Genomic DNA, 21,991 nt, shown 5'->3' with positions numbered 1-21,991 from the left:
TTATTAATTGGGCTGTTGATTTTATGAGGGTTTATTTTTTAAAGTTTCCTATATATTCTGGATATTAGGCCATTGTTTGATGTATAGCTGGCAAAAATTGTCTTATATTCTGTAGTCTTTTTAGCTTGTTGGCTATGTCCTTTGATATATAGGAACTCTTTAGTTTGATGTAGTCTCATTTCTCCTGTCTTTCATTGATTTACTGTGTTTCTAGTTCTTTACTCACCTGTGCTTAGGAGCCCTAGTGTTTCCCTTATTTTTTCCTATAATGTTTCCCTTACTTTTTCCTATAATAGTTGCATGGTTCCAGGTCTTACACTGAGGTCTTTAATATTTTTAAATTTGTGCTGGTGCAAGGTGATATATAAAGACCTGGTTTCAGTTTTCTACATGTGGATATCCAGTTTTGCCAGTGCCATTTGTTGAAGTGGCTGTTTTTCTTCCAGCCTATGTATTTGTCTCTATTATCAAATATTAAATGGCTGTAGGTCTGTGGGTTTATTTCAGGATTTTATATTCTGTTCCACTGGTCTTTAGACCTGTTTTTGTGCCAGTATCAACTTGTTTTCATTACTATGGCTTTGAAATAGAGTTTGAATTTTGTTATCATTATTCCTTCAGCACCATTCTGCTGGCTAAGGATTGCTTTTGCTATTTGGGGTCTTTTTTATTTTTTGAGGTCTTTTGTTGTTCTAAATGAATTTTTGGATTGCTTCCACTATCTCATTGAAGAATGATGTTGGTATTTTGATGGGTATTAAATGGAATTTGTAGATTGCTTTGGGTAGTATTGCATTTTCACAGTGTTAATTCTTCCAGGAGCATGGAAGGTCTTTCCATTTCCATAAATATTCTTTAATTTCCTTCTTTATTTTTGAAAGTTTTTACTATACAGATTATTTATGTCTTTGGTTAATTCCTAAGTATTTAATTTTTTTAAGGTTATCACAAATGGAGTTGCTTTCTTGACTTCGGTCTTGCTATTCTTGTTGGCGTACAGAAAGGCTGCTGATTGATGTGACTTGATTTTATAACCTACTATTTTACCAATGTTTTCGATAAGCTCTAGTATCTTGGGGAAGAGTCTATAGAGCCCTTTAAGTACAGAATCATGTCATCTATAAAAAGGGATAGTTTTATTTATTCCTTCTCTATTTGTATTCCCTTTATGTTTTTGTCTTACCTTATTGTTTGATAGGAGCTCTAGTATTATATTGAAGAGGAGTGGAGAGAGTGGACATTATTGTCTCACTCCTGAATTTGGAGGGAGTGGTTTTAGATTTTCACTATAAATAATAATGTTAACTGTGTGTTTGTCATATACAACCTTTATTATATTCAGGAAAGGTCCATGTATTCCAAACTTCTCCAGAAATTTTATCATACAGAAGTGTTGGATCATGTCAAAAGATTTTTCTGCTTCTGTTGGCATAATTGTGTGGTTCTTACCTTACCTCTGTTGATGTGTTGTATTACATTTATTGATTTATATACGCTAAACCATTTGTGCAATCCTGGGATGAATTCTGTTGTTCATAGTGTGTGATTTTCTTGGTTAGTTGTTGATTTCAGTTAGCCAGAATTTTATTGAGAAGCTTTACATATATATTCATCACAGAGATACATCTGTACTTCCATTTCTTTGATTGGTCCCTGTCTGGTTTGGGGATGAGTATAATGCTGATTTCATAGACTGAGTTTGGTAGTGATCCTTCCCTTCCTATTTCATTAAGGAATTTGAAGAGGATTGGTGTTAGTTCTCTTTTGAAGGTCTTAAAGGATTCAGCTCTAAATCCACCATGTCTGGGATTTTCTTAGATGGGAGGAGTTTTATTGCCATTCCATTGCTTGTTATGGATTTATTTGTTTTCTGTCTTGTGGGTTCATTTTAGGTATATTGATGGTCTCTAGGAATACATCCATTTCTGCTGTAATCTCCAATTTATTGGTATAAAGGTTTGCCTTTCACCTGAAGCTGTTACTTGTTTTTGCCAGCTAGAGGTGTCTCTTCTTGGTAGATGGGTGGGTCTTGCCTTTTGATTCAACCAGCTACTCTATGCCATTTCCTTTTTGATTCAACCACCCATCCTATGCCTTTACCCTTTTGATTGAACTAGCCACCCTATATATTTTCTTAAATTTTATTTTATTGTAAGGAATGCTGTACAGAGGAGTTACGATTATATGAGTAAAGTAATGAGTACATTTCTTTTTTTGCCCATGTAATTGTAACCCCTCTGTACAGTATTTTCACAATAAAAAAATTTAAAAAATAGTAAAAAAAAAAAAAGAGTACATTTCTTTTTGAGAATTGTTACTCCCTCCTTTGTTGTTCTCCCACTATTCCTTCCCTCCCCAACCTCTTTCACTCTTCTCCACCTCCCACCCCTGAAGTTGTAAATTTCATTTCCAATATAGTGTCTTGTGGGTATCAGTGTTGCAATGGGTCATCCTGTGTCCCCAAATTGGACAAATGTATATACAAGATGCAGGGTACCAATATCAAATACAGTGACAGCAGGAGATATGCCATAGGGGGAGGAACATACAAAGGAAACAAAACAATTACATAGTACATTAAAAACAACAACAACAAAAAGAACCACTTGTGTCCATATCTTGTGGTTCATTTTGCTTAGCATCATTTTTTTTTGGGGTCTGGTCGTGGGGCCTGAACTCTAGGCCTGGGTGCTGTCCCTCAGCTCTTCAGCTCAAGGCTAGTGCTCTACCACTTGAGCCACAGCCTTTTTTCTTTTTGCTTATGTGGTGCTGAGGAATCGAACCCAGGGCCTCGAGCATGCAAGGCAAGCGCTCTATCACTGAGCCACCTTCCCAGCCCCTTAGCATCATTTTATATGGTCATGTATATATAACTTTTAAGCTTTTCTGCTCATCTGATAGGATTATCCTAGACATATACTAATTATTGCAAATGAGAGAAACCAGGTGGAAAAAAAAACAATAGAGAAAAAGAATGAACTGTATACAGGGTCTAATGAGAGCCTCCCTTTTCCAAAAGTTGGAGTTTGTGTTAATATGCTTCATTATGTATAGTCTTTTGCACTAAGCATTTGGGATCTTGAGATCCTCTGTTAAGAGTATCTTCTACATATTTTAGTTCTTACAGATAAGGGAGGTCATGTGACCTGTTTTTCTTTGAGTCTGGCTTACTTTACTTAATATTATTTTTTCCAAGTCTTTCCATTTCCTTATGAATGGAACAATGTCATTCTTTCTGATGGAAGCATAGAATTCCATTGTGTATATATACCACATTTTCTTGCTCCATTTATCTACTGAGGGGCATTTGGGTTGGGTGCATACCTTGGCTATGGTAAAAAATGCTGCAATGAACATTGTTGTACTGGTTGGTTTAGTGTGGCCTTGTTTGTGGACATTTGGGTAGATTCCCAGAAGTGGGATTGCTGGGTCACAGGGGAGGTCTATGTATAGTTTTTTGGGGAACCTCCACACTGCTTTCCAGAGTGGTTGAACAAGTTTACACTCCCACCAACAAGTACCATAATCAAGAAATCTAACAACAGATGCTGGCAGGGATGTGACCCAAGGGTAATGCTACCGTCTATCTTTTGATTAGAGAATTGAGCCCATTAATATCAAGTGTTAGAATTGAGAAGTATGTGATAATTCCTTTCATGTTACACCTTCCCCCCATATTTTAGGAAGTTGTGCCTTTTCTGTTCTTATTATATCTATCTGCTCATCTGGTAGGGTCTGTTTTCTCTGCTGATTTCTTGTTCATGTTGGTTTTCTGTTTGTAGGACAGTATCTTCTGTAGTGCTGGTTTGGTAGCAATAAATGGCTTCAGTTTTAGTTTGTCATGGAATGTTTTCATTTGCCCCTTAGTTATGAATGGAAGTTTGGCTGGATACAGTATTCTTGGTTTATAGTTGTTTACATTCAATGCTTGGTATAAATCATGCCAAGTTCTCCTTGTGTTTTGAGTTTCAGCTGAGAAATCTGTAGTTATTCTGATCTGTTCTCCTTTATATGTAATCAGTCTTTTCTCTCTGACAGCCTTTTCTTTCCTTGTTTGCTACTAAACCAGTTTGAATCACAATGTGATGGTGGGAGCTGGTCTTGTCAATTGAGTGTTCTAAAGGCCTCTTGAACCTGGATGGACTTTTCTTTTTGAACGTTTGGGAAATTTCTGCTATAATTCTGTTAAAGTATTTTTTTTTATATCCTTAGTTGTCTGCTTTTCTTCTTCCTCAATACCTATCATTATCTGCAAATTAGATCCTGAAGTTTTTTTTTTTCTTTTGGTTGGTTGTGGGGCTTTAACTCTGGGCCTGGTTACTGTCCTTCAGCTCTTCAGCTCAAGGCTAGTGCTCTACCACTTGAGCCACATTGCCACTTCTGGTTTTCTGGTAGTTTATTGTAGATAAGAGTTTCACAGACTTTCCTGCCTGGGCTGGCTTTGAACTATAATCCTCAGATCTCAGATACCTAAGTAGCTAGGATTATAGGTGTGAGCTACCAGCACCTGGTTGAATCCTGAAGTTCTTAAAAACTTCTTTCCTGTTGCTTGATGGTTTGGTTTTTTTGTTTTGTTTTGGTTTTTGTATGGTTACCTTCACTCTCTCTATTATATCTACACTGTCTTCAAACTCTGAGACACTGGGCACTGTCCCTTAGCCTTTATACTCAAGGCTGGTGTTCTTCTACTTGAGTCACAGCTTCACTTCTGGCGCTTTGCTGGTTAATTGGATTTCATAGTCTCATAAACTTTCCTTCTCAGGCTGACTTTGAACCATGATCCGCAGATCTCAGCCTACTGAGAAGTTAAGATTATAGGCATGAGCCACCAGCACCTGGACAAGTTGAATGTTTTGAGAATAATTTTGGTTGCAGGTAGATTGAATCCATAGATGTAGAACCTATAACAACAGAGGGCTGACTACACTTCAGTGAGAGAGACTGGTAGCAGTGACCTTTCTCAGCTAAGTATTGACAGGAGTCAGGCTGTGTTCCTAACACTCACTAATTCCATTAGTGTAATACTAGGAAGTATAATGGCATGCCACCTTGGGATTCAGAACAGTATGCACAGCTTGTGTCCACCCACATTACTTAACTATCTAATACCATGTCTCAATAAATTAGATATTCTCATTCCCACTATAGAAAACAGAATATTCTCACCTTCCAATTTGCAGATTACATGGTTATATTGTCTTAGCTGGTTCAGTTTTTATACTAAACTCCATCCCAACCTAACAGAAAAAATGGCCACAGATGACCTACACTCACCTCCCAGTTTTCACCAGCCATCTCTGGTAGGGAAGCACAGACCACTCCATGGTGGACAGCGAAGGCCACTTCAGTGCAGCTTCTACCCATGCCAGTGCTGGAGTTTGTCGTTGTCAGTAATGGCATTATTCAGTTCCTCTAGAAAGATATTTAATGTAATGTTACCCTTCCCCCCAACTCCTAATCCAACTTCTACTTATGGTTCTTAAACTGTCCCTAGGCCCACAGGGTGATCACCACTGGGAATCTGTTGGACATCAAATTATTAGCAACCTTCTTCTAAGGTTGGTCCCGGCCATCTGTGTTGTTATAAGCCTCCATGTTATCCAGTGCTGGCCAAAGCTGAGGAACTGCTGCTGTCCTTCACTTCCTGAAGCCTGTCTTTGTTTCTCCTGCTATCACAGGGAGTCTGAAGCCTGCCTTTGCTCCAGCTACCATATCAGAAAGTCAGTATCTAGAGTCACCTTGGCCATGTTGTGCCATTAACAAGGGCAGAGGTTTTCTGATTCCTGTTAAAGTTTATTTCCTGGCCAAAGGCATATTTGGTTATGCATGCTTGAAGTATTTTCCCATTTGAAGCCGAGAATCTGTGGCTTCAATCACCCGTTTGTGTATGAGATTAGCTCCTAAAATCTGTTTTTAAGAGCTTTGGCTATGTTTCAATATACTCTTTCTACCACTTTTGGTTTTTAGACTTGTCCCTATTTCCCTAAAAGAATACCACTCTCCCATCAGCCTCTTGAGTATTAATGCTCCCAGAGAGCCAGTCTGTTTTATATGGGGATACTGCCCCACAATGCAGTGCTGCTGTCTATATGGGCTGCTAGTTTGTGCTCTGTCTGCAGCAAGTGGCCAGGCCCTTATACCTTGTTTTGCTTTTTTTTTTTTCCCTCCCATCATTTTCCTAATATTCTTTTTTTCCCCACAGCTGTGGACTGATTGACTTTTCAAGTCTTCTGGTCTTATGTGTTCAGGCTCTGTCAACTACCTTGACTGGATTGGGGAAGAATCAGTTTCAATAAAATGAAGTAATTTTTGTTATAAGATGCAATGGAGGGGCTGGGAAGGTGGCTCAGTGGTAGAGTGCTTGCCTTGCATGCATGAGGCCCTGGGTTCGATTCCTCAGCATCACATAAGCAAAAAGAAAAAAAGCTGGAAGTGGTGCTGTGGCTCAAGTGGTAGAGTGCTAGCCTGGAGCTGAAGAGCTGAGGGACAGCGCCCAGACCCAGAGTTCAGGCCCCACGACTGGATCCCCGCCCCCCCAAAAAAAAAGAAAAAAGAAGAAAAAAGATGCAATGGATATAAAAACAAATACCAGATAGTAAGTTGTGTCTTTTTTGTTTAATGCCAGTTCTGGGGCTTGAACTCAGGGTTTTGATACTATCCTTGAGCTTTTGTGCTCCAGGCTATCACTCTACCACTGGAGCCACAGCTAGCTCCATTTCTGGCTTTTTGGTAGTTAATTGAAGATAAAAGTCTCAAAACTTTCCTGCCTGGGGTGGTTTTGAACTGTGATCCTCAGATCTCAGTCTTCTTAGTAGTTAGGATTATAGGCATGAGCCACTGGCTCCCAGCTCTAAGTTGTGTGTTTTAAGTGACATATCCACTTGAATCTGTCCGACCTGCCTGAAGCTTCAGGTCCCTCTTTGCATCATGTAGACAGTGATTTAGTTTAAAAAATTAACTCATAAAATCAACAAAACTGGGAAGCTAGGCTGAGGTAGAAAGGTAGGTGAAGTAAATGTAGAAAGTAGGAGCTTTAGTAGGTTTTTTGTTTGTTTGTTTTTATCTGAGATGGGGCTTGAACTTTGGGCCTGGGTACCATCCCTCAGCCCTTCAGCTCAAGGCTAGCACTCTACCACTTGAGCCACAGTGCCACTTCCGGTTTTCTGATGGAGATAAGAGTTTCATGGCTTTTCTTGCCCAGGCTGGCTTTGAACCACGATCCTCAGATCTCAGCCTCCTGAGTAGCTAGGATTAAAGGCGTGAGCCACTGGCGCCTGGCTGCTTTTGTAGGTTTTAAGTCTTCTGCATTATACATTCATAAATGAGACATAGAGACATGAAAAAATCTATTTATTAGGTTAGTGATGCCTAGAAACACAACTAAGTAAGCAGTCTAATCACCAGGTGGTAGATATTGTGATTCCATTGTGGTTTAACTGATACACTATTCTATTTACAATCTAAGACTTAAAAAAAAAGTATTCAAAATTTTCATACCTCTGCCTGTTTCTGAGTTAACCTTTATCTAAGTTGCTTTGGAGAGCATCACTGGAAGTTACCTTACCCTTGTGGCAGATGTAAAGCCCAAGTCATCATTCTTCAAACTCATCCTCTACAATTACAAAAGTGATAAAAAGGTAGGCTTGTTCACTCTTTGCTGAATGAATACACACTTCCTGCCAAGCCTAGCACTGCATTAAGCTCTTGATATCCTTAATCTTTTCCTTCTCTCTGATCTTCACACTAAGTCCAGGAGGGAAAGCTTAAAATATGTCTGATGCTAGATGTTAACCCCAATCTTTAATTTGTATAAATAATGTGAAATATGCTGTAAGTTTAGAAATTTGAGGATGACAATAGTGAACAGAATTTACTCAAGTAGGACTTTGCTGTTCTTGATAAGTCTCCATTGGTTAAGAATCAAATGGGGAAAAGGATATAAAAGTACTTTGTACTATTAGACTTTCACACAATGTGACTATTACATTTGTGACATTTCAGTGGCTTGGCAGTTTTAAGGGTCTCTAATTAGTAGGGACGAATATTTGAGCTGGGTTTTTTTGAAGCTGCTGGTTTTGGGAGATCAACAAAGAGAAGGAGCTGGACAAGTGTCTGCAGTTTGAACAGAGGGTGTTGGAAATGAACTTTATACCTATGAGGCACAGATAATGGGTATGTGAAGATAGCATATTAGCACCTAGCTATCCTCACTTTGATCTAAGCTATAGTTGTAGATGTAGTTCTTAGAAACCTTGTAGTGAGAAAGAAGGTGCTGAAATGTGTTTATTGAGTGTCCACAATAAAACTTTAACAGACTCTGTGATGCCCTAATCGGGTATATGGAAAGAGGGGACAAGCATACGCGTCCTCTTCACCAGATGGGTTTTAGTTCATCTCCTCTTGTCTAGTCCTTGTGTGTTTTTTAATCTGCTAACCATCTTTCCCTCCACCAGAGTTCAACACCGTTTGGGCCAGTGTTGAACTATCAACAGTTGGCACCCTCAGAGAGGATACTTGTTACTTGACATGAAGCATTACCTCTATTCTTCTGCCTGGTCAGATCTGCACAGCTGGTGTTTCTATATCCAGACCACTTGAGCCTATTTCTTGGGTTTATTCCTGGTCCTTGAATATTCTAAGAGTGGCTTGCCTAGTCTGCAAAATATGCTAATTTAGATATGCTAATACAGGTAGAAAGAGTGCCCAGCCTGATGGATAAAATGACACCTAAACTTAATCTCTTATTCATAGGCATCATGTTGTTTAGTGATGCTTGTGTAGAATGGCTTTTTTCCCCCCATCCTGGGGCTTGAACTCAGGCCTGGACCCGGATGTTGTCCCTGAGCCTGTTTGTGTTCAAGTAGTGCTCTATCACTTGAGCCACAGTACCACTTCTGGCCTTTTGTGAGTAGGTTGTTGGAGATAAGAGTCTCACTGATGTTCCTGGCTGGGCTGGCTTCGAACTGCAATCCTCAGATCTCAGCCTCCTGATTAGCTAGGATTATAGGCTTGTAACCAGCACCCTGCTAGAATGCCCTGTTAAAGCATAGAAGGGGAAAGAATGCTTTTAGCAAGCCTTGTTTCCCGGTGTCTTGGTGACAGTTTGTGTTTTTTCAAGTTCATTTCATTTCTGAGTAAATTGATCACCACCATCATGCTAGAGGATGGTCTGCATAAAGAATATCTTGTTTCAACTTCATAGTTATAAACTATGTTTCGTTACTCCTATAGACATCACTGAAGTCAAAACTAAAAATCTTGAAGGCAAAAGCTTTGATTTTTCTTTACAAACTTTTTTTGGTGTTGGTATGAAGGAGGGCATCCTGCTCTCACTCAACTTTCTTGCTCACAACTGGTGCTCTACCGCTTAATCTATGCTTCCAGGCTAGCTTTTTGCTGGTTAATTAGAGATGAATTTCTATAGGCTTTTCTGTCTAGGCTGTGTTTGAATCATGACCTTTAGGTCTCCGCCTCCAGAGTAGCTAAGATTACCAGGAATCACTGGTGCCTTTAGCCTAAATTTAGTTTAGCTTAAACAACCTTTAGCCACGGCGAGAAGGTGAGTAGTAGAAGTCACAAGTGAGGATTACTTTCTCTGCTGCCCTCATTTACCTAAGAATGGATGTGCGGATGGAGCAGGTGAGATTTTCTTTGAGCCAAAAATCTTGGAAAGTTCTCTGGGGATTTGACATTTTTCTGGTCCCCGACCATGTAAATTAAGAATGAATGTATAGATATCATTATAGAATAATAAAAGATGTCTTCAAACTCATGTTAAATTAAAAAATTTCTTTTGCATGGTGTTCGGTATTCATACCAGTGGTAATGACTTGTATGTCTTTGTTTTCTCCTTGCCCATGCATGGGTGCACAGCACGTGTGGAGCGAGAGTGAAGACTGCCTGCCTTTCTTGCAGTTAGCACAGGATTACATATCTTCCTGCGGCAAGAAGACACTCCATGAAGTTTTGGAAAAAGTGTTCAAGTCCTTCAGACCTGTAGGTGTCCACTTGTCCCTTCAGTGGTTATATTTGATTTGTACCATGGCTGGGGCAGGGCAAAACCTGGGATGACTAATTGTTTTTCTTTTATGTACTCTGTGATGTAAAGATAGTAGCTAGTGTTTAGAGCTGTTGAGTGAAGAGATGATGGTTATTTCTAGCATTGCTTGAGTTAAAAATCCCTGTTAGTTGGAAGTAAACAGCCTCAGAGATATTGGAAGTCTGTCTTACACCTGTGATTCTAGCTACTCAGGAGGCTGAGATCTGAGGATCTTTTTTCAAACTCAGCTCAGGTAGGAAATTCTGTGAGACCTATTTCCAATTAGCCAGCAAAAAAACTGGAAATAGAGGTCTGACTGAAGTGCTAGAGTGCCAGCCTTGAGCGCAAAAGCTAAGGGACAGTGTCTGACCCTGAGGAAGGAGGAGGAGGAGGAGGAAGACGACGACGACAACTATGACGACAGTGGGGTTTTTCAAAACCTATTTAAAGTTTATGCCTCCATGTTTTTAGGTGTGGAGAAGGATGAAGTTGGATGCTTGCTTTATTCTTTTCCCTGATGTAGAGTTTGCTTCTTTCCTCTCCGTGTCTTGGGATTTAAGAATCTGTATTTCTCTGGCAAACTGATAGTTTATTTTCAGGCTAACTGATAGACATGTAAAGTGAATATTCACCTTACTTTTTGAAGATTTCCTATCCTCATTGGAAGAATAAAGCCATTACCAGCATTACAACATTCCTGGCAGCTTCAGTTCTCGGCTCACCAGAAGTACTCCTGTATGTTCAACAGTATTTGCTTTAGAATTTGTGTTTATTTCTAAAACTTGTGTGTGTGTGTGTGTGTGCTGGTGATTGAACTTAGGGCTTGGATCCTGTCCTTGAGGTTTTCTTTTCTTTCTTTCTTTCTTTCTTTCTTTCTTTCTTTCTTTCTTTCTTTCTTTCTTTCTTTCTTTCTTTCTTTCTTGCCTTCTTTCTTTCTTTTTTTTTTTTTTTTTGCTGAGACTGATACCCATGAGCCACAGCTCCATTTCTGGCTTTTTTTTCTTTGAGTTGTTTATTGGAAATAAAAGTCTCGTGGACTTTCCTGTCTACACTGGCTTTAACCTGCAATTCTCAGCTCTCATCTTCCTGAATAGCTGGTCTTACAGAATAACTGGTGCCTGGCTTAAACTATTATTAATGCTTCTCCACTGACATTTTCAAGCTTCTTTGTATAGTAACAACCTATATCTGATTTTAGATATCTTGAGATTTGGAAGTCTGTTTGCTGTTTTATTATTCTATTGGGTCTCAGTCTTCTATCTTGTTTTTCTTTGTGTGTTATGTTATCTCTGGTTGTGGGATAGTATATTTGAAAGTTTTGATCAATTTCAGCCTATGACACCAGTATCTTTATCTGGAGAGGACTACTGTTAGCCTGCCAGATCTTGAATGTACTACCAGCCTGAAACCACTTTCAACAATTGGAGGTGTGTTGTCTTTCAAATAATTCAGGAGAGGACAAGCCATACTACAGATCTGGTCTGTTGTAGTTTATCCTTGTCCTAGGAGTGTGGATCTTGGGGGAATCCCAGCTTCAATTGAATGCAGTTTAGTGTGTTTCTTTGGAGGACCCCAGGCTTTTCCTTTGGTCTCCTTGACTCAGACTGAAAATGTGATGGAGCTCTAAATTAGCAAAAACCCTCAGGATGAAGCAGCTTTTTGTGTTAAGCTTATCTCCCCAGGTACTAATTTTTCAATATGTTTAAGAAAGCATTTCTGGTATTTAACATACTGTAATTTCTCTCACATTTTAGTTGTTCTCAGTGAAAGAATTAGCCATTATAAGAAATGGAATTCCAGTGGCTTTTATCACAATGTCTGCTTTGTATCATTCATCCAACCAGTTCATTTTTGTTTGCTAATTTTCTAACCTAGTTTGCCTTATTCAAAATTGGCATGTGATTGAAATCACTGTCCCTCAGTAAGCCTGGGTTAGTACCCACTGTGCTTGTGGCACCCTTTCCTGTCCTAGTCCTACCACTTAAACCAAATATGTGAACAAACAAGTACAATGTATACTGTGTTGGTGACAAGTACCAAGAAGGAAAGAAAGAAATGCACAGTGCTAAGTTTTGATTAAGGAATCAGGGAAGATTTCTCTGGAATAAAACCTTGAAATCAGGAATGAAATATGGGGAAATCTGGGAGGAAAGTAGTGTAGAGAACTGAAGGCCTCTGAGGTGAGAATGGACACAGGTCCATGGGAGAGGGGCCCCAATATGGCTGAAGGGGAAGAGACCTGAACCCTTGAGAGAGGAGCCCAGAGACTAGGGTCCTTACAGTTGGAGGAGGATGTGGCTTTACCTCAGAAATAATGGAGAGTGATTGATGAAATCAAAAGCTAGAAGGTCTGATTTTGCAATTTAAAAGACTCCTTCTGAGCCTGGCACTGGTGGCTCATGCCTGTAATCCTAGCTACTCAGGAAGCTGAGATCTGAGGATCATGGTTCAAAGCCAGCTCAGGCAGGAACATGAGACTCTTATCTCTGATAAACTACTCAGAAAAGCCAGAAGTGGTACCATGGCTCAAGTGCTAAAGAATTAGCCTTAAGCACAGAGTCTCAGGCACAACACCCAGGCCCTCAATTCAAACCCCAGGACTGGCAATAAATAAATACACAAATAAAATGCTAACAAGCATTCCCTTTGCTTCTAGTTTCTTCTAGTGATACATTTCTTAGTCTGCACCTCAGTTTTCATGCTGGCAAACAAAGCATGTAGAATTGACATGCCTGGGAGAAAGTAAACTCCAGCCAGAATCCTTTTGGATTCTGTCCCTTAGCTTTTTTGCTCAAGTGGCATTCTACCACTTGAACCACAGCTCTACTTTCAGTTTTGCCAGTTAATTGGATATAAGAGTCTTAAGGACTTTCTTGCCTGGGTTGGTTTTGAACCAGGTGCATTAGATCTTAGCTTCCTGAATAGCTAGGATTACAGAGGTGAGCCACTAGCACCTGGCTCTAAATTAGGAATTTTGATAACTAGGCAGTTACATGTAAAGCAAAGACAAAAAAAAAATGGTCCCCACACCATCAAAAACATAGCTACAAGGAGTTGGACAGGTTGTGTATTTTTCATACATAAAGCTGTATGTGTTAATGGAGACAGATTTGATTCCACGATGCTGGTTTTATTAGTAACATGGAACAACCTTAATTTGTAGACTGGGATACTGCTCTTAAGGGGCTGAGGACTTGAGCAGAGGCAGTGCTCCCTCTTGCAGAAAGTGGTTTTTTTTTAATAAGTTTTTTATTGTGAAAATACTGTACAGAGGGGTTACAGTTACATGGGCAAGGCAATGAGTGCATTTCTTATCAAGCGTTGTAGCCTTAGTTGTGGAGGTAGGAGGGAAGGGATGGCAGGGGAAAAACTAAGGCAGAAAGTCTTACATACTGGATGCCCTCTGCTTGGCCTTCCCTTCAGCACAGTCACGAGGGAGACCCTTTCCCAGAGTTACCTTAGGGCCAAGTGGCTGAGGGCGTTTGGGTTTTCCCTCATTGAATAAGAGCAAGTGACACAACCCCTTCCTTCCATGGGGCCTTAGATTAGTAGGGAGACTTGTTCCCTTTCCATTCCCACTGCACAAGGCATGTCTTCCCAGTGGTGCTGTTTGAGTTTAGAAACCATACACAGGAGAGATTCAGCTGCTGTTGCGGTCATCGAAAGTACTTGTTGGAGAAGTTCTCACTCCAGTGCTACAGGTTTATGATACTCATTGATTCAGTGTGTACCAGCAGCTGCTCTTTCCAGAGGCCACCCAGGGAAGGAATGTGTTTGCTTAGACTTAGGACAGCCACAGCCTAGACTTGGGATGCGTGGCTTTCAGCATCAGCCCATGAACATCCCCTGCTCAGTCAGTGTATTCTCCTTTAGAGAGATGAAGACTTGTGTATTGGTAGCTTTATGCTGCCTACTGGGGCTTCAGGTTACGTAGCCAGCAAGTGCCAGAACTAGGATTTAGATGGGCCTCAGTGAGACCCATCTGAAGATAAGTTGACCTTCCTGAAGATAAGTGCTCACAGTCATGTCCAGAACAGTTACCTTTTGGTCTTTCTCAGTAACATACCACTGCATGACCAAGGCTCAGACCAAACCAACCAAGTGTTCTGCCTGTCAGCATGCATACTTCCAGAGCTGTGTACTTTTAACCCTTTCTCCATTTTTCCCTCCTCCAAAACAATTAATGTCATAGAGTTCTTACCCCTAGGAAGTCTGTCATTGGATTTTAAAAGAGAAGTTATAGTTTTTATAAAAAATAATCCTTTTCTTTCTCACTATCTTATTTTTTCTACTTGACTCATTTAAAAAAATGCATCAAATTATTGACAGGGGCGTATTCTGAGGATGAAAAGCAGTACATAGTACCCAGTACATAGAACCCAGAAGTACATAGCATGCCCCAGTTATTGTTGTCAGGAAGCTACTAGAAGGATAGACAGCCACCTAACAGAGGGAAAGCCTAGGGTAAAAGACAGAGCAGGCATTTTGCTTCAGGCATTCTGTGAAGTGTTGGGCAGTAGAAGCAAACGAATCCTGTTCCTGCTCAGTTTATTCCACCATGCAGATTTCCATGAGGAAGTACATCTGAGAGGATGTTTATGAACAGGAAATATTTAAGTAAAATGGAATCAAGATCTTACCGTGGTGAAGAACTCAAACTCTCTTGGCAGGCTGTTAGGGTTCAAATGCTAAGTTTTCTCCCTTGCTGGCTATGTGATGACCTTAGGCATATTTCATTACCTCTCTTTCTCAGTTTATTCCTTTGTGAACTTAGGAGGCAAATGATGATCATTACCTTAGGTTTACTGTGAAGATTAAATAACCCAGTTTTGGTTGAGGACTTCGTGTTGTAAGCATTAAATCAGTGTCACTATTGATGTGGATCGGGTGAAGATGTCAGGCAAAAATATGATTTGAGAAGTGAGCAGAGCCTTCAATTTTTTAGATTTTTGGTGGAGAAAGAAAACAATTTGTAGGGAGATTTCAACATGTGTTTATCAGAAGCTAGGAGAAGAAATTTCTTTTTTTGGGGGGGGGGAGGGGGTCGTGGGGCCTGAACTCTGGGCCTGGGCGCTGTCCCTCAGCTCTTCAGCTCAAGGCTAGCGCTCTACCACTTGAGCCACAGCGCCACTTCCGGCTTTTTTCTTTTTGCTTATGTGGTGCTGAGGAATCGAACCCAGGGCCTCGAGCATGCAAGGCAAGCGCTCTACCACTGAGCCACCTTCCCAGCCCAGAAATTTCTTTAAAGTATGGGAAGCTAAAACAACATTGATTTTTGACAAAGCAACAAATTCTCGCTGCGGAGCTAATCCGTATAGCTTAACCTATTAGATATTAGGGTCACAAAGAAGATACTGGGTGGCCCTGTTCCCCCAGAAGGCATTCTATCAAAGAGCTTCAGGGTTATGGATATCTTTTAATTTTTCACATTTCTTCTATGATGGCTACATGATAAAAAAACTTAGAAGATATGGGGAAAGACTGTATTATTTTAAAACTCTGTGTTTAAAAATGACATGATTTAAAGTGCAATAGAAGTTCTAGGAATATAAGAGTGCCAGGCAATGGGATCATAGAAATTCCATTGTAGGTTTTTCAGGTAGAGCACATTTTTGATGGCTTCCCCTCAGAGTCCTTAGAAATGCACCAGAAGAGGGAGTTGTACCCTTGCAAGTTGCTCTCCCTCAGTAGTCCTGGCTTTACAGATGGGGAGTGATCTGATTCACCATCCTGTGGATTCGCGGGAAGTTTCTGAGTCAGACTGAGTCTGCCAGAGTTGGTCTCTGTTTCTAGCATGTGGCTGGTTCATTGGAGGTATATGGCCATCCTTCCTCCTCAGAGACCCCATTCCACTGCCTTCCAAGCACCTCTTTCACTAATGAAGATCACCCAGGGAGGTCTGCTTCCTTCCTTATTTTTCTCTTGCCACTGGGACATTCTATCCCAGTAGGACTTGCATGCAAATGACAATATCACACAGGCCATTGCTTCCATCTATTAGCAGACACTACTGCCCTGGTCCTGCATTTTTCTCATTTAAGTGACTGTCAGTTACTGGTGGTGCTGGCTGTCACATGATTGAATTAGATAATACGCAATGGTAATGATGCTCAATCATGATGACCATGCTATTCAACTTTTCTTCACTATTTTAATATCTTTGTGTGTGTGTGTGTATGTGTGTGTGTGTGTGTATGTGTGCACACACACATATTGGGACTTGAACTCATAGCCTAGACACTATTCCTTTGCTATTTTTCCTCAGGGCTAGCTCTCTACTACTGTAGCCACAGTTCTATTTCTGTGGTCTGGCCACAGAAGCTGTGTGAAGCTGCTTGAGAGGTTCACAAAAGGTCAAGAGAAATATTACAAGTGTGACTTTGAATATATTCCATCCAGTGTTATTCATTGCAATTTTATCATTTCCCTTTGGATTCTGTATTTTATAATTTTTCTATCCACTGGAATTATGAACCTTGTCTTTTTTATAAAGTGCAATAGCCCCTGAAAAAATGATAGAGCACCTATTACTCATATCCATTCATTTTCCTCATGGTGTTGCCACCTAATCAGATGGACCAATTGACCAGGATTCTAGTATGGGTTTCTTGGTACTGGCAGCACTGTGGATCATTAAAACAAATAATCTTAATTCCCCCAGATGCTTCAGGTTCTGAGTCAGGTTCTTGGAATAGGAATGTCCCATTACCTGGGAAATGGTTGGAAATAAAGAGGCAAGTCCCACCTGAAACTCACTGAGTTATGATCTACATTCTAGGTAGATTACTAGGTAACTAACACACACAGTAAAAGTGTGAGAAATATTGCTTCAGGGAGTTTCTTGAAGCCGTATGCAGGGACCTTTGAAACTACACGGTAACTAATATATTCACTAGCTTCTGGAAGGCACTCTCTAGCCCACATATACCTCCTCTACCAGTATAAATATATCAGCCCACTGTGTAGACTAGACTTCAAGTAGTTCACATCATTGTCTGAGAGTGTTCGAAAGAGGGTATTAGTCCACAGGTAACTATTGCTCAGTGTTTGAAGAATTTTAATTCTCAAGCATTTGTAGTTCTCCTCCTAATACAGCTCTTCATGGATGGATTTTCCCAAGGGATGCTTTGTGATCAGAGATCCTTCTCCAAACTTATTTTTTTCTCCACCACTGCACCCCAATTGCTGAAATAGGAATGCTTGAGTTTTAACTGTCGAGATCCATTTAACGGTACCTGGCACACCATCTTTCACTGGCCCAGTTCCTTTTCCAAATAGGAAATGGAGCAAAGACTCCAAGATCCTCACCACGCTTTAGTCCCTCTTCACTGGGGAAGATTTGGATCCAGAAGTTAAATTTAGAATTGTCTACCACCACCCCCCTTCTGGAATTTTAGACAGCGTTAGTCTGGTATTTTCTATTCTATATTTACATCCAGATTGTATGCAGGTACATATAGACTTTAGCACTGCTCATTCCAAGAAAAAGCATGTATTTTGCAGTAACATTGAAACCTCTAGCTGGTCAGCACTAAGTAGGCAAGTTCAAGGTAGCCTGATGGATATAGCTGATAGCTACAACAGATCACTGGGGTTTAAATCTTACTTCGCCCCTTCCAAAGTGATCTAGAGCATCCACTCAACTTCTTTAGGTCTTACCTGCAAAGGAATAATAATAGTAACACTGAACCCATAGGGTTATTATGAGGACAAAACAAATTAACTTGCTTAAGACAGTGCCTAACAGATAGTAAGTTGATAATATTATCCATTACTGATAAATCTGAATTATAATAAAGTTATTTGGTTCAGTAGATTTTGAATGCAAGTCTAGGAATCAGATCAAGAAGCTGGAAGAAAAAAGTTTGCTTCTTCTTGCTAACTCACAGCAAGGGAGAACCAGTAGCCAACCATACAGCAGAAGAGAGGCATAGAAGTGGTTGGAAGCAGACTGAAGTGGAAGACTCTTTCACAGACTGAACTTCAAGTATGTGAAGCAATAGAGTTTAACGAGATGCATTTCCTGTGGCTAGACTACTGAGCAACGTAGCAATTTTACCTTCTCAGAGCTCTGGAGATGCCCTGCCCTGTGAGGTAGACTATTGTCTTGGTTCCTGATTTACAGATACTTCTTCTGAAGCTAACTGAGGCAGTGGCTTGGCAGAATTAAGGCCCAGTTAACTAGAGCCGTGGCATCCAGACTCCAGTTCCAGTGTCTTTTCCTATAACTTGTCAGCACACCTTAAAGCCCTTTATTAAGGTGCCCACGAAGTCCAGAAAATAGCTTGACCCACTCTGAAAGTGCAAGAGGTAAACTGCGCTGAAAAGAATGGTCAAAATACTTCCTGCCCAAGGCAGACACTCTAACTATCTGCGTTGATGTCATACATAAAGTTTAGGTAAGGGGCTAGAAAGAGGAGGGGTGGGGGAAGCAAGTGGTAATGGTTTACAGTTGGTATGCTAGGTCCCCTTCAATGAGACATGCTAAGCTATGGTTTGGGTTGAAGAAGACCCAGTAGTAGACAAGGAAGACAAATAGGTATATTCATACCTCAGCTTCGCCCCTGTTATTCATGATATCATTGTTAACTGACCTTGATGTTTTCCCCTGAGCTTCATCATTCTGAACCCAGGACTTCAAGTAGTCACCACCCAGCAGCTCCACTAAGTGAATTACGCTTCTAATGAATTGAAAATCTAGAGGAAATGTCCAGGTGCATTTGACTTTCTAAAATTGAACCAACAGGATGTAAACCATGAGAACATTATTTGAAAAAGCACTGAGATGAAAGAATTAACAAAAAGTTGCCCCGTAGCTTGTGGCTCACACTTGTAATGCTAACTATGTGGGTGGCATGGTTCAAGGCCAGCCTGTGCAAAAGGTTTATGAGAGCCCCCCTCCTCAGCTGGTATCTGGGTACACCAGTACGTACCCATTACTGTAGCTACATGAGATCCAGAGCATTGCAGTTTCATGCCATTCTAGTAAAAAAAGTTTACAAGACCCATCTCAACAGAAAAGAGTCTGGGCATGACAGCACGTCTGTCAACCCAGCAATGGCAAGAAATGTAAATAGGATTGCCTCCATTTGGGCTATCTTGGGCAAGGTTTTACCTAAAACATGTTGAGAATAGAAGGTACAGAGGCATGGCTGAAGTGGTAGAGTGCCTATGGATAGTGAGTCTGAGGTCATACTCCAGTACCACCAGAAAGGATCCCAACTAGGAATAGCCTAGACCAGATGGATTGATTGCCTGATTTTCAGGCTTTTCCTCTTATATTTCCTCATCTATTTCCTTTCCCTCATATATTCTATAGAATGGAAAAGGAAGGTAGGTGTGTGTGTGTGTGTGTGTGTGTGTGTGTGTCTGCGTGCGCGCATGCGCTGCTCCTGGGGTTTAGACCGCAAGGCTCAGTTGCTTTCCCTGAGCTTTTGTGAGGCTAGTGCTCTGCCACTTGAGTCATGGCCCCACTTCTGGTTTTTTTTGTGCTTAATTGGAGATAAGAATCTCATAGACTTTCCTGCTTGGGCTAGTTTTGAACGATGATAAGGAAGTATTTTTTGAAGCAATTATTACCCTGATGCTAAAACATGGTAAGGACAAAAGTATAGACATGTTTCTTGCTGAACATAGATAGAAAAATTTTCAATAAAGTATTTATGAAATTCACTATGCATTAAAACAATGTGATCAGATTAGTTTCACTTCAGGGGTGCTAGGATTGTTTAACATATACAAATCACTACATCTTATACAGCACATAAACTTACAATTAAGGACCAAATACACATGCGTGATTACCTCAATAAATGCAGAATAGCCTTTGACAAAATTCAGTGTCCCTTCATGATAAAAAGCCTAACTGGAAATAGAAGGACTACATGGCAACGTAATACACATTGTACTAAATGCAGAAAATGGAAAACATTTTCTCTAAAGTCAGAAAGAGACAAGGGTATCTACTCTCCCCTTTCTTATTCAGTATTATATTGGAATACTAGCCAGGACAGTAAGAGAAGAGAAAGAAAAGTAATTCAAGTTGGGTAAGAAGCCATATTATTTCCTTTTTGGGGATACATATATAGAGCTTTTAGGGAAGAAGACAGAGGTTTATATTTGACATCTTGATGAGACATCAACCCTCTTCATCATATACTACCATTTATATCCTGGATGTAGAGATATTAAACATCTCTGCAGATGTGATAGGTTTTTTTGTGTGTTGCAACCTTCCGTAAATATAGAGACTCTTAGCTTCCTATTAAAACTGAGCTCTTTGGGTACTAGTTCATGTGGGGCTAAGTTAGTTAAAAACAATACTAGTTAGATACCTTAGGAATCTTAGCTGAGTTGCCATTGAATTCAGATGTGATGTTTAATTGTCTTCCCGCCTCTTGTTCTCTTCCTGTAGTTGCTGGGACTTCCAGATGCAGATGATGATGCATTTGAAGAATACAGTGCAGATGTGGAAGAGGAAGAGCCAGAGGCGGACCACCCCCAAATGGGTGTTAGTCAGCAATAACTCCTCAAGGGCACCTTCTGGAAAAGGATAGTGAGCTTCGTGGTACCCTAAGTGAGTCACGTGCTCCAGGTGTAGCCTTCTGCATTAGCACTTGGAAACAGGACATTTGTTCCCAGCTTTGTAATGATCACACAATCTCTGTAATGAGCTGTGTCATCACTTGGATTTAGGTTTGGCTTCAGAGAAGTGTCTATGGAATTGTCTTGGTAGGCTTTGCACTTTCAATTTAGAGTCCATTCTGTGGCTGCCTGTTTCTCTCTTGAGTTTATGTTGGAGGATTAATATTCAGTGATTGGAATGAAGAGAACTCTGAACGTGTTAAGGATTTGTTTTGAGCTCTTACAAGTGACCTTGCTGAGGAAAAGCATGGCAGAGGAGATACTCGACCTACGGTTTTTATATACTTTTTAAATATTTGTCAGCAAAAGATTTTGCTTATAAAGCATGAGTTTTAATAACTAACTCAAGTGCAAATTCACATGCAAAAGCAGAAAGGATAATTGCTTCACTTTGGATTAAGATGGTAAGAGGCCAAGGAACCTTGGAAGAGCTTCTCCATTACCGAGCTACTTGGGTATGTAGCAGCTGGTTCCTGGTTAGGTGTAAATTGTTACTTGCATGGTCAGCTGGGTTTTTTAACCTGACAATAACAAAGCCACGTAAAAAAAATCTAATAGTGGAAAACAAAGGGGATGACAGATATAATTTACTGATTTTTTAAAAGCTGTTTATAAAATGTCTCACATATAAAATGACACATTTACCTTCATAATAAAATGGCAACTTAGGAAATCATGAAAACACCCAGAATCCAAGTAAGTGCTACTTAAACTTTGAAGCCATAGATAAATTTTAAAAAAGCAGAATAAAAAAAATGTAAAAATTATCATGAAATCCTTTACTTTCTTAATCTTTTATTCTTAAGTCAAGAAAAAGTTCCCTATGTCATTTATTTAAATTATAACCAAGTACATTAATGTTCCAGATGACAGTGAATACTTAAAAGTGCATGAAAGTAGGAAGCTGTATCATAGGGTAGCTTGTTTAAAAGAGGGTGTTGTAATGAAAAAAATATATGGACAACCCATTGCTGTAATCATTTAGCGAACAATCATTTAGACATCCTCTGTAATGCTAAGATAGGACGATTTGAAACATTCATTTTTGTGGATCCTCTGCCTCTCTGGTTCTAGTAACTTAGGATGCAGAATTCCTCTTCTATAGCACTTGATTTCTCTGAGCTAAGTTGGGAAGGTTTAGGCCATAGACATTTTGAATTCAAAATGAAACAAAAAGCCAACAGCTGTAGCAAAGGCCACTGAACCCATGGGAGTTGTGTATCTTCTAGGCATGTCAGTGGAAATCTGATTTTCTGTTTAATTCAATGGTGCCCTGAAGTGTTGGCCAGCTTATAGTCAAAAAGTATA

General features: G+C 40.1%; 1 protein-coding gene across 1 annotated transcript; it reads left to right on the top strand.

Annotated features, from left to right (window-relative positions):
• The first annotated feature begins 9,861 nt into the window (after window positions 1-9,861).
• Mturn (maturin, neural progenitor differentiation regulator homolog (Xenopus)) lies at window positions 9,862-21,450 on the top strand. Its single transcript, XM_013024384.1, has 2 exons — window positions 9,862-9,996; window positions 20,454-21,450. The coding sequence occupies exons 1-2, from the start codon at window positions 9,862-9,864 to the stop codon at window positions 20,562-20,564; spliced, it is 246 nt and encodes an 81-aa protein (XP_012879838.1). The 3' UTR covers window positions 20,565-21,450.
• The last annotated feature ends 541 nt before the right edge of the window (window positions 21,451-21,991 follow it).

Source organism: Dipodomys ordii, unplaced genomic scaffold, assembly GCF_000151885.1.
Source record: "Dipodomys ordii isolate 6190 unplaced genomic scaffold, Dord_2.0 Scaffold76, whole genome shotgun sequence".
In the NCBI taxonomy this organism is placed as follows: Eukaryota; Metazoa; Chordata; class Mammalia; order Rodentia; family Heteromyidae; genus Dipodomys; species Dipodomys ordii.
Note: the sequence above shows the minus strand (reverse complement) of the source record. Positions and strands in the feature narration are given on the sequence as shown.